At 68.9% G+C, this 13,090-nt stretch overlaps 3 protein-coding genes across 3 annotated transcripts; 1 reads left to right on the top strand and 2 right to left on the bottom strand.

The window, feature by feature from the left end:
* Positions 1–1,570: 1,570 nt before the first annotated feature.
* On the bottom strand, positions 1,571–1,720 carry CHLNCDRAFT_15412 (hypothetical protein; the record flags this gene model as incomplete). The annotated part of the gene is made up of 1 exon (XM_005851715.1): positions 1,571–1,720. A coding segment is annotated over one exon (150 nt), but the record flags the coding sequence as incomplete, so codon positions are not given.
* A 2,093-nt stretch (positions 1,721–3,813) lies between these two features.
* Positions 3,814–6,012, bottom strand: CHLNCDRAFT_133188 (hypothetical protein; the record flags this gene model as incomplete). Its single annotated transcript, XM_005851714.1, has 2 exons — positions 3,814–5,249; positions 5,349–6,012. 2 exons carry the CDS (start codon positions 6,010–6,012, stop codon positions 3,814–3,816), a joined length of 2,100 nt encoding a protein of 699 aa, XP_005851776.1.
* A 4,516-nt stretch (positions 6,013–10,528) lies between these two features.
* CHLNCDRAFT_133185 (hypothetical protein) lies at positions 10,529–12,686 on the top strand (the record flags this gene model as incomplete). Its single annotated transcript, XM_005852053.1, has 8 exons — positions 10,529–10,592; positions 10,694–10,767; positions 10,872–10,919; positions 11,127–11,205; positions 11,382–11,560; positions 11,736–12,123; positions 12,255–12,354; positions 12,512–12,686. 8 exons carry the CDS (start codon positions 10,529–10,531, stop codon positions 12,684–12,686), a joined length of 1,107 nt encoding a protein of 368 aa, XP_005852115.1.
* Between the last annotated feature and the right edge of the window lie 404 nt (positions 12,687–13,090).

Raw genomic sequence — 13,090 nt, 5'->3', positions numbered from 1 at the left:
GGGAGGGGGGGTGTTTGGTGGGTGTTTGATGGGCCGGGAGGAGGCTTGGGATGGCGGGTGTGGTGCTGGTGGCTGCGCCGGTGGTGGCTCCAAGCGGGCAGGTGCGCACGGAGAGGCGCGGCGGTGCATGCAGCAGCGGGGATGGCGGCGGCGGGTCTGACGCGCCGGTGCGCGTGCGCCGTCGCCAGCCCAGCCACCCGTACAGGCAGCTTCACGCGCACACACACAAGTACATGCGCCCTGCCCCACCTGCCAGGTCCACCAGATGCATCTTGGCGCACAGGTAGCTGTCCTCGCCCTCGCCGCCCCCCTCCTCTCCCTCATCCTCCTCCCCGCTGTCATCCTCCTCGCCCGCCTGGCGCGGCGCCGCTGCCACGGCGCCGCCGCCGCCGTCTGCGCGGGGCGGCAGCAGCTTGCGCTGCTCCAGGGTTATGGTAAAGATGGCATGTGAGCGGGAGGAGTGCTTGTTCATGCCGGTGGCGGCTGCAGGCGGGGGGGGTGTCAGGGCGGCGGGGCCGCACAGGGGTGAGGTCACAGGGAGGAGGCCGCCTGCGCCCTCTACCACCAGCTGGGTAAGCAGCAGCAGCAGCACCACCAGGTGGGGGCACACAGCATGCAAACCAAGCGCAACCAGACACCCAGCAGCACGATCGGGAGAGCGCCAGGGGCGGCAGGGCGGCGGCAGGGCTGCGGCGATACCCCCACCCCCCACCCCCCGCTGCCTCCCGGCCCCGCCCAGCCCAGCGCCGCACCTGTGGCCCTCAGCAGCGTGCCCTGCTCCAGCACCTCCACCATCTCCTGGCGGCTGCGCACCTCGCGCTCCGCCGCCCCTGCCAGGCACACGCCGCCCCCCGCCACCTCCCGGATGTGCACGGCAGGGTGGGGGCCGCGCCCCGCGCACAGCAGATCATGAATCTCCTCCTGGCGGGGAGGAAAGAGGCAGGAGGTGCAGGCGGGGTGGGGTAGGGTGGAGTGGTATGGGCGAGGGGATGCCAGGCGGGTGGGACAGAAAGGGGCTGGCTAGGCCGCCGGCGGATGGGGAGGCGCGGCGGGGATGGCAGGGGGACGGCTGCCGCAGCACGCACGGCGGCCTCGCATGGAGCTGCGGCGATGCACCCTGCAGCGCAGGGCTGCTGGCTGGCCTCCATCCCTGTGCCCACTCCCACCACCCACCCCCGCCACCCCACCCTGCTCACCTTGTGTATCTCCACAAACCCGACGCGCACGGCAAAGTCGACGTCGCCGGGCGCGGCCTGGATGCGGTCAAACACGGCCTGCAGGACACGTGGGATGACGCCGCGCGCCTCGCCGCCGGGCGTGAAGGCGCTGCCCATTGTGTACCTGCAGCAGGGGCGAGGGGGCGGATCCAGACGTGTGGCGGATCGGACTGGCAGAAGCAAATTCCATTCATTTTAAAGACGTCGGCGACGACAGCCAGGCGCCACACCGGGCGTGCGCAGCGGCGAGGGTGCCCGGCATCTTCTGGGCTGCTCCAGCCCCAACCACATCGCCATGCAAGGGCTGCAGCAGGCGGTGGCGTGCGGTGGCGTCCGCAGTGGCCCGGCGCGCACGTCTTGCCGCTGCCGGTCTGGCCGTAGGCAAACACGGTGGCGTTGTAGCCCTTGAACAGCCCCTCCACCAGCGGCGCCACACACTTGCCGTACAGGCTGTGCGCCGCCTCCGCGCCCTCCCCAAACACGTGGTCAAATGTGAACAGCTGGCCGTTGGCGCCGACCTGCGGCGCACCAGCTGAGAGCGCGTGAGGTGGGTGCTGCCTAGCCATGCAGCGTGCATGCAGTACACCCTGGCATCGACGTGGGTGCATGCCGGCCACCGCTCTGCCGCACCTGCGGCTCGCCGGGCGTGATGAAGAGCGTGGGCCTGGCGCCCTCCTCGATCTCATGATCGATCAGCGGCCGCACATTCACCGCCACACACACAGACTCCTGCGGGGCCGCCGCCTGCAGGAAGGGGGGAGGAGAGCGGCCGAGGGCGGGTGGGCGGCGTCGGTGTGGTGGCAGCCAGCAGCAGGCGCACAAGCTCTGGTGTTGGATAGTCCCTACATAGAGGCCTACTGCAGGAACAGGTGCATGGGGTCGTAGGGCAGCGACGGCAGCGGCACTCGCCTCCTGGTCCGGCTGTCGCGCTTCCATGAGCCGCGGCGCCTGAGCGGCGGCCGACAGGGCCTCCGTCACAGTCATGTGTCACACGATCGCTCTGCACAGCCGCCCATTCTCCCCGCCACAGTCTGAATTTTCCAAGCTGTCGGACTGTAGCCCGTCCCGGTGCCGTTCAGCGATCGCACCACATCGCTGGGGTGTGTTTGGAAGCAACGGCGAAGCCCCCCGTTGAACAGCTGCGCTGCGTGCTGTGTCCCGTGGCAGCACAATTCGACTCATCGTGAGCTCTCGTGACTTGATCAATGTCTCGAGATTGCATCATGTCCATCGACGCCGCCCTGGCCTCCTTCCTGGACCTGCTGCTCCTGACTGAGGAGCCCTGCTTCACCTGGGGCCCTGCCGAGCTGCTGGCTGCCTTCCAGTGGGGCAGCACGCTGCAGGGGTTGGTTGACAATGCCAGCGCCGCCACCCCGGTGCAGCTGCGGCTGCAGGTGGGTGGCGCCGCCTTCCCACTCCTGCTGCCGGTGCTGCCTCGCCGGCTTGCTCGGCCTTTCCTTCCATCAACTCCGGCCCCCCTCTTTCCACCTGCAGGCCCTGCAGCCGCAGATGCCGGCAGGGCTGCAGCAGCTGCTGCCGGCCATTGCCCAACAACCGCTGCAAGTGATGCTGGAGCTCCTGCTTCGGCGGCAGCCACCGCTTGCCGCCTATGCCTGCTCCGCTCCCTGGCTGGAGGCGGTGTTGGGTGCATACCTGGCGGCAGTGGTGCTGCCCAGCCCTCCACACCAGCAGGCGGCAGCGGAGCAGCGGTTGACGGCCACGCTTGCCCGGCTGCAGCAGGCAGCGGCAGTGCACGACATCCTGCATGACGCGGCGCAGCAGGCTGCGGCGACAGCTCGCAGCCGGATGCAATTTGGGGGCAAGAGCGGCATCGGTCCATTGGGTGCAGAGGAGGAGGAGCAGCAGCAGCAGCGGCGGCAGCTGCGGGAAGAGGCGCTGTGCTACCTGACCAGCCCAGCGTGCCTGGAGGCCGCGGCAGCAGCGCAACTGCTGGCTCGGCGTGCGCAGCACAACTTGGAGCGGCAGCCAGGCCTGGGAGCGCAGGCGCTGGGCGGCATGCTGCACAGCCCCGCCACCCAGCTGGAGTTGGAGCTGCTGTGCTTGCTGCTGCTGCTGCCGGGGTGGGACGCCATGCTGCGGCGGCTGGCGGGGCTGGATGAGCAGACGCTGGGCCGCAGCAGCAGCAGATGCAGTGGAGATGGCGGCAGCGGCAGCGGCGGCGGCGGCGGCGGCAGTAGCGGCGCCTTGGCCCGCCATGCAGCGCAGCTGCTGTGTGCAGCCTGCAGCAGCCAGGCGCAGGCGGTGCTGCAGCAGCCCCCCGAGCTGCTGGCGGAGGTGTGCAGGCAGTCGTTCCGCTTCACCTGCAGCTACGCGACTCTGCTGGTCGAGCAGCGGCGGCAGGCGGCGGAGGACACGCAGGCGGCGGCAGACGCGGCACGGCACCGCCTGGCGCACGCCACCAAGCACCGGGACCACGTGAGCAACTACTTGCAAGCCAAGTGCTGCTAGTAGCGGCGCCAGCTGCGCCCCTCCACACTCCGTCTGAATCGGGCAATGTAACTCAGCTTGCCACCCATATCTGGTAACCACACTGTGGGGCAGGGGAGATCGGGAAGCATGTCGCCCAGGCTGTGGCTCACATGCGCCACCCCCCCTTTGCTGCCACCTTGCCTCCTGCTGGCTCCATGGCTTTGCCCCGCCCGTCCCGCCCCTGCCGCGCGCTGCCAGCTGCCCCAGCCGCGCGCTGCTTGATGCCCCCTTGCTTGGCGGCCCCTGCCGCTGCGCTGGGCCCCTGCTGCTGCTGCCACGGCTCCACCGCCTGCTGGCGGTGCCGTGCCGGCAGGTGCAGCGGCTCTGCATGGTGCACGCCTAGCGGCTGCGGCGGGCCCCTGGCGCTGGCCGCCGGCGTTCCGAGGCGCGAGGGAATGCGGTGCGCGCCCAGCGGCAGCACATGCGTCGCCACAGCCATCAGATCCCCCTCGCTGGTGCTGGGCGGCAGCGGGAGGGGCGCCACGGCCGCACTCGCCGGGCCGCCTGAGACGGAGGCAGCGCCGGCAGCCGCTCCCTGTCGCTCGGCCAGCAGCCGCTGCACGCGCTCCAGGTCCAGTCGAGCCCTGTCGCGCTCGCTGCGCGCCGCCGCCGCATCCCCGCTCAGCCGGCCCACCGCCTCCAGCTGCTGTGCCACCTGCTGCCGCATGTGCTGCTGCTCCTGCTGCAGCTCCCGCAGCAGGGCCAGCACCTGAGGGTCGCTGCCGGCAACGGGCCCGGGGGCGGCACTGGCTCCAAAAGCAGCGCCGGTGGCAGGCGGAGGCAGGTAGGGGAGCAGCCCGGGCGGTGCATAAGGGTAGAAGGGCACCCCGCCGGCTGCCGCCAGCGCAGGGTTTGCTGCCGCCAGGATGGCAGCCGCCTGGGCAGGCGTGAGCAGGGGCGCCCCCTGCTGCTGATGATGGTGCCAGGCTGTCGGAGGCGGCTGCAGGGCGGGTACGCCAGCCAGCGGCCCCACCGCCTCTGCGTCCTCTGTGCACGAGTGAGTGGCCTGGCGGGCCCTGCGCTCAGCTGCCTTGTCGGGAGGCAGGAACACGGTGATGCCAGGCTGCACCAGCGCCTCGCCTCGCCGCGCCTCGCCCAGCGCCGCCCCAAGCGGCTCCCCGGCGCCTGCCTGCCCTGCCGCCTGCGCCCTGCCTGCCCTGCCCCTGGCGCTCAACGGTGGCGCCGCTGCAGCTGCCACGGCAGCGCCCCCCCGCGTCTGGTTGTGCTGCTGGGCGGCGGCCCCGCTGGCGGCGCCGCCGCGCTGCGGGCTGCCCTTGTCCCCAGCCCCTCGTGCCTGCTGCGCCCAGTAAGCCCGCAGCTGCGCCTCCTCGCGCTCCTCCAGCTCCGCCAGCTGCGCTTTCTTCCTCGCCGCCGCCTCCTTCCTCTCCCTCATCTGCTCCTCCAGGTCCCGCTTCAGCTGCTCCCGCTGCGCCGCCTGCCTCACACGCTGGTCGTCAGACAGGCCCGCCCTTATGTCCTGTAGCGCAGACATGAAGCTGCCGCCCGCCGCCCGCTTGTGGGTGCTGCCCCGCGCCGCCGACTCTGCAGCAGGCAGCGGGGCGGGGAGAGCAGCAGGCATGGTACACCGGGCCTGTGATTGCACCGCAGTTCGGCGCACACCACTCGCCATGCACAGCTCACCTGCATTGAAAATGCCGGCCATGCCTTCCCCGCCCAGCCGTGCCATGTTGCGACGGCTGAAGTCGCTGGCGGGCGGTGCGTCATCCATTGCTTGGCGGTCCAGGGCAGGCAGGGCTTGTTGGTTGTTCTGGCGCAGCTGATGCGGCAGCAGAACAGCCAGCTCTTGCTCCGCCAGCTCCTCCTGCTGCTCATCCCAGCCGCTGCCATTGTTACCGCCCTGCACCGATGCTATTTGAGGCTGGGCAGGCCACCGCTTCCAGGCTGCCTGCTGCTGCTGGGCATCCTCCTGCGGTGGGCCTCCCAGCAGCTCCGCCAGCGTCGACTGCATGTCGCGGCGGGGCAGCCTGCCACGGGGCGCAGGCTCTGCTTCATCTGCTGCCCCATGATCCGGCCGCCATGCATTGCCGCTGCTCCTGGAAGCCTGCTGCTGCTGCTGCTGCTGCTGCTGCTGCTGCTGCTGCACTCGTGCAGCGTGCTGGTGCAGGGCGCTGCCAGCGGGCGCCCCTTGCTGCGGGTGTCGGCCTGTGGGGGCGGAAACTCTGCGCCCAGCGCCAGGACCTCTACCTCGCTGCTGCCCCGGCCCCTCGTCCCTCTTCTTGCCGCTGCCTGATGCTGCAGAGGTGGGCAAAACGTGGAGTTGAACTATGGTGTCGTAGTCAAACATCGTGCCAGTCGTGCCAGCCCCTGGTGCTTACCTCTCTGCCCTATGCTTGCAGCTGGCTCACGGCGCTGCTTGGACCTCGGTGCGGCTGGTGGCTTGCCGAAGGTTGTCATTGTCAGAGACAGTCCCCCTTCCCTTGCTGCTTTGGACTGGACAGGGTGTCGGGACGTCGAAGCCTCACGAATTGGACTCGTGGGCAATTTAAGGGCCAGTTTGGAGATCTGGGAACTATGCCCGGCTGGCGCCACCCGTACCACCCCGTTCTAATATGCTAAACATTCCTAGGGCAGCAGGGCCTTTGAGCAGATCGCACTTGGCAATGGTGCGGGTCTAGGAAAGGCTCCCTGTTGTGTCCAGGGTTTCAGGTGAATGAGCTTGAACTCGCCGGTGAGCCTGCGCGCTTGCGGAGAAAGCATGAAGACATGCGCCATGCAATAATGACATTGGAATGCTCTGCCAGCCGCTGACTGCAGGCGCCGCCCCTACCCCGCCCCCGCCACCCCGCCCTTGCACAGGCCTCCACCACCGGGTGCGCTCTTGTTGACCTTGCGGCGGAGCGGGTTTTGCTAGCACTACCTGCTGCGTTCTTCACCGGCATATCGCCTTCCGGCATGCCAAGGGTGGAAGCGTACGAGAACAATGACGGCCAGGCCCAAGTGGGCGCCGCCAACCTGCTGTCGATGATCGGGCAAGCCAAAGGCGTGACCGGCGGGTGGTCCGGGTTTGCGCTCAAGTCCATCCTCGTGTCCACTTCGGCGGCAACGGTAAGCTGCGCTGGTGGGTGCTGCACTCGGGCTTGTGGGTCCAAGCCTTGCCATTTCACAGCGCTCACTGCCGGCTACCTGTCACCCCCTGCAGGTTTGGGGGCTTGCATCCTGGATGCTGTTCCACGGTGCGTTTAGACAAATGATATGACTAACATCCTGAATTCATCTATGCGGCACCCCAGAGTTGATGAGATCTTGTTTGGCGGTGTGCCTGCAGGACCCTTGGGCCCGGCCCTGTCTTTTCTGGTGGGCGCCGCCATGCAATACGCTCATCCCGACCCGCTCGCCCCTCCCTGTGTGGAGGCAGAAGTGTAGGATCCCCTTGCCCACCACCCCTTGCCCACACCATCCTGGCTCCACTACTCCTGTAGGGCGGCAGCGGGTTTGGTTTCGTGGGAGGTCTGGTCAGCCGCTGGCGCACCGACACGGCCGAGGCGCTGCACCTGGTGGACATGTTCCCGCGGCTGATGGAGGTAGAGGCACCTGCTCCGGGGGTGGTCCCGGGATGTGCCCGCCATTTCACTGTCAGCAGCCGATGGCCAGCGGAAGATTAAAGCTGCTGGCTGTGATGCTGGGGCCCGCTTGCCTGCCGCTTGCCCCGCCCTCGCGCAGCACCATGTGCGGGTGGGGGAGTGCGGGCGGGAGCTGGAGGGGCGCGACTTTGGCGAGTGGGCGCGCAACCTGCGCAGCAGCCCGCGCAAGCAGGGTGAGCGCTGCCGCTCCGGCCAAAGGCGCGCTGCATCCGGGGCCGCCGCTGCCTGCGCACCATCTGTCGTGACATGCACCGCGTTTCCCCTCCCCCTCCCCCTTTCAGGAGTCTTGATCGCCGCCATGTACAGCGCAGCCCCAGCCCTGGACCGCATTCGGCAGGAGAAGGAGGAGGCACTTGTGGCCGCGTATGCTGCGCGGGAGGCTGAGGCGGTGGCCAGCGTGGCAGAGGCCGACGGCCAGCGCTGACGGCAGCCGCAAGCGTCACAGGCAGCGGGCGTGGGCCGCGGGTTCAGGACACACGCAGATTGAACATGAAACAGGGTAAAGTCGCAGTCATGAATAACAAAAGGTGTGATGGATGCTGGGCTGCGGCGAGGAAGAGACAAAAGGACGGTCTGCATGACGTAGTCAATTTTCTGCCGCTGCCTGGAAACAGGTTGGGGCCAGGCGGCGCCAGGGACGCCTACACCGCCATGTGCCGCCGGCTAGCGCTGCTGCTCTGCAGAAGCTGCTTGCGCGGCTGCTCCTGCCCTCCTTCTCCTGCTGCTGCCCCGCTGCCGCCGCTGTCCTGTGCCGCTGCATCCTTTGCCTTGCCCCCCTCCTCCTCCTCCTCCTCCTCTATCACTTCTTGCAGCGTGGCCGGCCCTGCAACAGATCAGGAGGGAAGCAGCGAGGCGACAGTGCCATTAGCTGGGCATGGAGCCTCGCCGCTGGGGGTGCAAAGGGGACAGCGGAGCTGGCAGCCGTACTCATTGCAAGCGCTACTGCGGCGGCGGGCGGGCAAACAAGGTGGCTGGTGCCTCACCAGAGGGCAGCCTGGCGCTGCCGTCGCCGCACAAGCTCTCCTCCTCCACCGCCTGCACCCACTGCTCCTCTGCACACCACAACACAAGGCAGCCATGCGCGGCAGCGGGCTCTGAGCGGCAGCGCCACAGCGGCGCCGTGACATGCAGCGCATGCAGGGCGGCACGGCGGCAGCGAGCGCCGGCGGCAGCCGGCCCTCTCACCTTCCAGCGCCGCCAGCTCCAGGTGCGAGGCCGCCAAGTGCTCCTGCTCGCGCTGCCGCGCCACGTCCTCCGCCGCGAGGTCGCCCACCTCTGTGGCATCGACGCCCTTCACGCCCACGCCATGAGGGTCGGCAGGCTGCAGGCGCGGGCGCGGCAGGGCAGTGCTTCGTGCGGGCGGACTCGGCATCTGCGCGTCATCCCCGACAACAGCAGAAGCTCGGCCTGCCCTGCGAGAGATTCAAGCGCAGCTGGCCCCAGCAGGCCGGCTGCTGGGCAACTGCACATTGCGGCAGCAGGCGCGGCTGCTCACCAGGGCCGCCGGCGCGGTGGCAGGGACAAAGCCGGTGGGCTTGCGCTGCATGCCCACAAACTGCTTGCCCGTGGGATCCTCGGCTTGCGCCAGCCGGATGGCCGACAGCAGGCGCTTGAGGGTCGACGGCGGCCTGCACAGCCACGCCACCAGCGCCGACGGTGTTGCAGGCTGGTGCGGCTGCTGCTCGCTTGTGCATGCCTGCACTGCCTGCCACCCCCCCTGCAGTCAGTCCCATGCCACGCTGGCATGGCCAGCCTCCGCCCCGCTCCCTCCCACTCACTTCCAGGCCTGGTAGAAGCTGCCGCTGTTGTTCCACTGCTCCCCCGACTTCAGCCGCTTCAGCTGCGGCACGCCGCCCTCAGACGGCTTCGGGTCTACAGCGGCGGCAGGGGACAGGTGGCCACAGGTCGTGAGCAGACCGTTGCAGCCTGCACCCCGTGGGGGCGGCCTTCAGCCGGCCCAGGACACAGCTGGCAGGTGCGCAAATCCCCCACAACTCTCTTCCCGCCCCCCGCATCCCGCATCCCGCCCCGTCTGTGCTGCCACTCACACATCTCTGCCTTGGCCCGCTTGTATGCCTTGCGCTCCTGCAGCACAGGTGAGGTACGCGGCCAGCAAGTGTGGGAATGCATCGGGGCTCAGGCCGAGCGTACACACCGACGCCCGGGCGTGCTGAGCGCCCCACCGGCGGGCGCCAAAGCGCGTGCCTTGCTGGCATGGCTGCAGCCTGCCTGTGCGGCCCTGTGCTGCGGCGCAGTGCACCCATCGCTGACATCATCCTGCTGGAAACCTCGCTGCTGGCAGCCGTGCCGCACCTTTTCGTATTGGATCTGCTCTAGCCGCTGCGTGATCATGCACTTGCGGCAGATCACCTCCTCCCCGCTGCGCACCCACGACGCCCGCTGCACGGCACGTGCGCAAATGCTGGTGTGAGGTATCGGGCAATGCCAGGTTGCCAGGCTGCTCTTCAGCACAGCATCGCTGCGAGAGAGGTGGGGGGGCACTCGGCGGCACAGGCAGGGCAGGGCTGCGGTGCCCCGGGGCCCCACCTGCGTTCCATTCATCTTGCCCCATGCGCTAGAGCCCTCCGTGCCGCACACGTGGCAGCGTGGCGGTTCCTGCGCAGTGCCACAGAGTGGCCACAATATAGGTGAGAGAACAAGGGAGGGCTAGCAGGGGTGGGGTGGGAACCGCCTTGTCCGGCAGCGCAAGCGGGTCGGCGGCAGCAGGTGGCCTGCAGTCCCGCACCGAGCCATCGACCACGCTGATGCACTGTCCCATCTCCTGGACAGCCACCACCCGTGGGAGCCTGGGGTGCAAGAAGAAGAGACGGAGGGTTGAGGGCCTGCCGAACGAGGAGCTGCAGCTGCTCTGTTCAGACCAGTTGTACAGCCGGAAGCGGACGAAGCCTGGTGGAGAAGCGGTCGGCGGCAGGAGCAAGGGTGGAGCGGCGTTTTGCAGTGAGGCCACCCTGCAAGCTGTTTGTTAAATAACAGCCTTTTGGCTGTCTCTACATGTCTCTACATGTCTCGACGAGCCTTGGATGCCTGGATGCCCGTGCTTCGTGCTGGGCGGCACCACCTTGCTGCGACCTCGCAGGGGAAGAGCACAGGGCGTTCTTTGATTGGCATTCGGCTAATGGCCCTGGTCGATGCTGCGTGAATATCGCGGGTGGATCGCGGGGGAGTGTCAGGAGAGTCGGTGATCAGTCCTGGGCCACAATGCCTCGCGTGGACACCTCCCTGCCTGCCCTGGCAGCAGGCGGCAGCAGAATACCCAGGACAGGTGAGCCCTCCGGCTGCCCAAGGTGCCGGCCACCGTTCAGCGGCTGCCGCCACTGTCGCCGTCGCTTCCGCCGCCATTCCTTGCACCCGTGCACCCTGCAGTTGAGGCCTACCTTACAACGAACCTGGAGACCCTGACCGAGGTCGACGGCGGGCTGCTGCCACACGAGCAAGAGGTGTGTGTGTGTCGAGGGGGGGCAACTTGGTTGGAACACTTCGTGTTTCCAGCGCGGGTCGGCCATGCAAGCTGGCCCCACCGTGGCTCCCTGGCTCCCTGCAGGCGCTGCAGGCGCTGCATGGCGAGGTGCTGCGCAGGCACGCGCCGCCCGTGGCGAGCGGGACGCAGCTGTACGCAGAGCTGGAGGCCTGCCGCCTGCTGGAAACGGCGAGTTGCCACCGGCGCCCTTGCCATGCATGGTGCCATGGTTTGCACCGTACACGGCCTGGCCTGGCACAGCCTGCACCGCCTGGCCGGAGCACCCTCCAGGCCGCCTCCTTTAGCGGGCACCCCGCCCCCTGCTGCTTCTGGCTGCAGGGCTGCAGCAGCATCGATACCGAGCTGCTGCGGGGCGGCATGCGGGGCGGCCAAATGGTGGAAGTCTGCGGGGAGTCGGGTGGGCGGCACGAGGAGCAGCCGGGGAGGCAGACGATGTGCCAGCTGCTGGTTGGGAGGGGCACGCTGGCGTCACGCCGCCGCCGCCTTTGCACACATGCAGCTGCCAGCACGGTGCCGCAGCCCTGAGCCCTGCCCTGCCCGTGCGTGCCTCCCTGTGCCCGCTGCGCGCCGCAGCCTCAGGCAAGACACAGCTGTGCCTGGCGGCGGCGGCCCAGGCGGCGCGCTCCAGCCAGCGTGTGGTGTATGTGGACACCAGCAACGCGCTGTCGGGGCGCCGCCTGGCACAGGTGGTGGCCGCGCAGCACCAGGCGGCAGCCGAGCAGGCAGGGGGTGCAGGGGCCGCCGCGCCGCAGGTCGGTGGCACGCCCCCGCCCCGCTGCATCTGCGCTGCGCTGCACTGCGGCCGGCCACAGCCGCCAAGCCCTCATTGCATTTGCTGGGGTGGCTCTGTGGGAGCGGTGGCTCAGCCAAAGGCTGGCCCGTCCACCCCGCTGCTGGCTGCCTGCTGCTGGCTGGCTGTGCCTGCAGGCAGCAGCGGGCCCCCTAAAATTTGTCGAGGTGCGGCGCTGCTACAATGTGCACTCGCTGCTGCGGGTTCTTGATGAGCTCATGCTGCAGGCTGAGCAGCAGGCGCAGGCGCAGCGGCAGCCCGGACCTCAGCAGCAGCCGGGAGCGGCGCAGCAGCAGCCGGGAGCGGCGCAGCAGCCGGGAGCGCTGCAGCAGGCGCCCAGCTCGGTGCCGTCGGCGGTGGCGCGGCGGCGGCGCCTGGAGGAGCTGCCTGTGGGCCTGCTGGTCGTGGACTGCCTGTCCGCCCTGATCACCCCGATCCTGGGTGGCGGGCAGCACAGCCAGGGCCATGCACTGCTGGCGGCCACCGCCGCCAGCCTCAAAGCCTTTGCGGCGCGGTCCGGGGCAGGTAGGGCCAGGCGGTGCACGCAGCTGGCCGCCCTGCACGGTGCAGCGTGGATGGCTGGCCTAGTAGGTTGCCGCAGGCGTGTAGCTGGCGGCACGTGCCTCCTGATCTCCCCCTCGCCGCCTGCCCTGCAGCCGTGCTGGTGACGGCACACATGGTGGGCGGCAGCGACGAGCGGCGCCACGAGAAGCGGCCGGCCATGGGGGAGAGCTGGCGCAACCAGCCGCACGTCCGGTGCGGCGCCGGGCCCGTGCGCGCACGCTGGCTGGCAGCAGCAGCCTCACCAGCAGACGAGGGCTATCTCGCTGGCCAGTCATCCTTGGAGGCAGCTGTACTGTTTGTGGGCTCATCAAGCACGCCTCCACCTCCTCCTGCCTGCCTGGCTGTGCAGGATACAGCTGAGCAGGCCGGCGGAGGACCGCACCTCGGGGCAGTGCAGCGCCACGCTCACCGCCAGCCCCCAGCTGCCTGCGGGGCTGTCGGTGGCGTACTGGCTGGGTGAGGGCGGCCCCACAGGCACGCCCCCGCAAGCAGGCGGGCAGCAGGCGCAGCCGATGCAGCACTGAGTGTAAGCCGCCACATGCGATCGATCATTCCTTACAGCTTACAGCGGTGGGGTTCAGTCGTTGTTGTGAGGAAAAAATCAGGCCGGCACGCGGAAAGCGCGAGCCAGCCGAAAACCATGGCAAACAGGGGAGAGCTGGTGGTACACAGGGCCGGGCCATCAGCCATGCCAGGGTGGCTGCGCGGCGTTAGGCACGAAAGGGAAGAGGAAAGGAGAGCAGACAGGGGCTCCTAAGGGGCCTACTCTTCGTGTCTTCGCAGAGAGGAAGGGCGGCGCGCAGAGGTGGGAAGAGGCACACAGGGGGCGCAAGGAGGCCGGGGGGCACACACACGCACTGCCTGATGGGTTGGAACTGCTGAATGGGGGCAACGAAATGCTGAGGAAAACGATATGGGGTGCAGACAG

This window comes from Chlorella variabilis (assembly GCF_000147415.1).
Source record: "Chlorella variabilis unplaced genomic scaffold CHLNCscaffold_1, whole genome shotgun sequence".
Taxonomy (NCBI): domain Eukaryota; kingdom Viridiplantae; phylum Chlorophyta; class Trebouxiophyceae; order Chlorellales; family Chlorellaceae; genus Chlorella; species Chlorella variabilis.
This window is presented reverse-complemented; position numbering and strand designations above follow the sequence as displayed.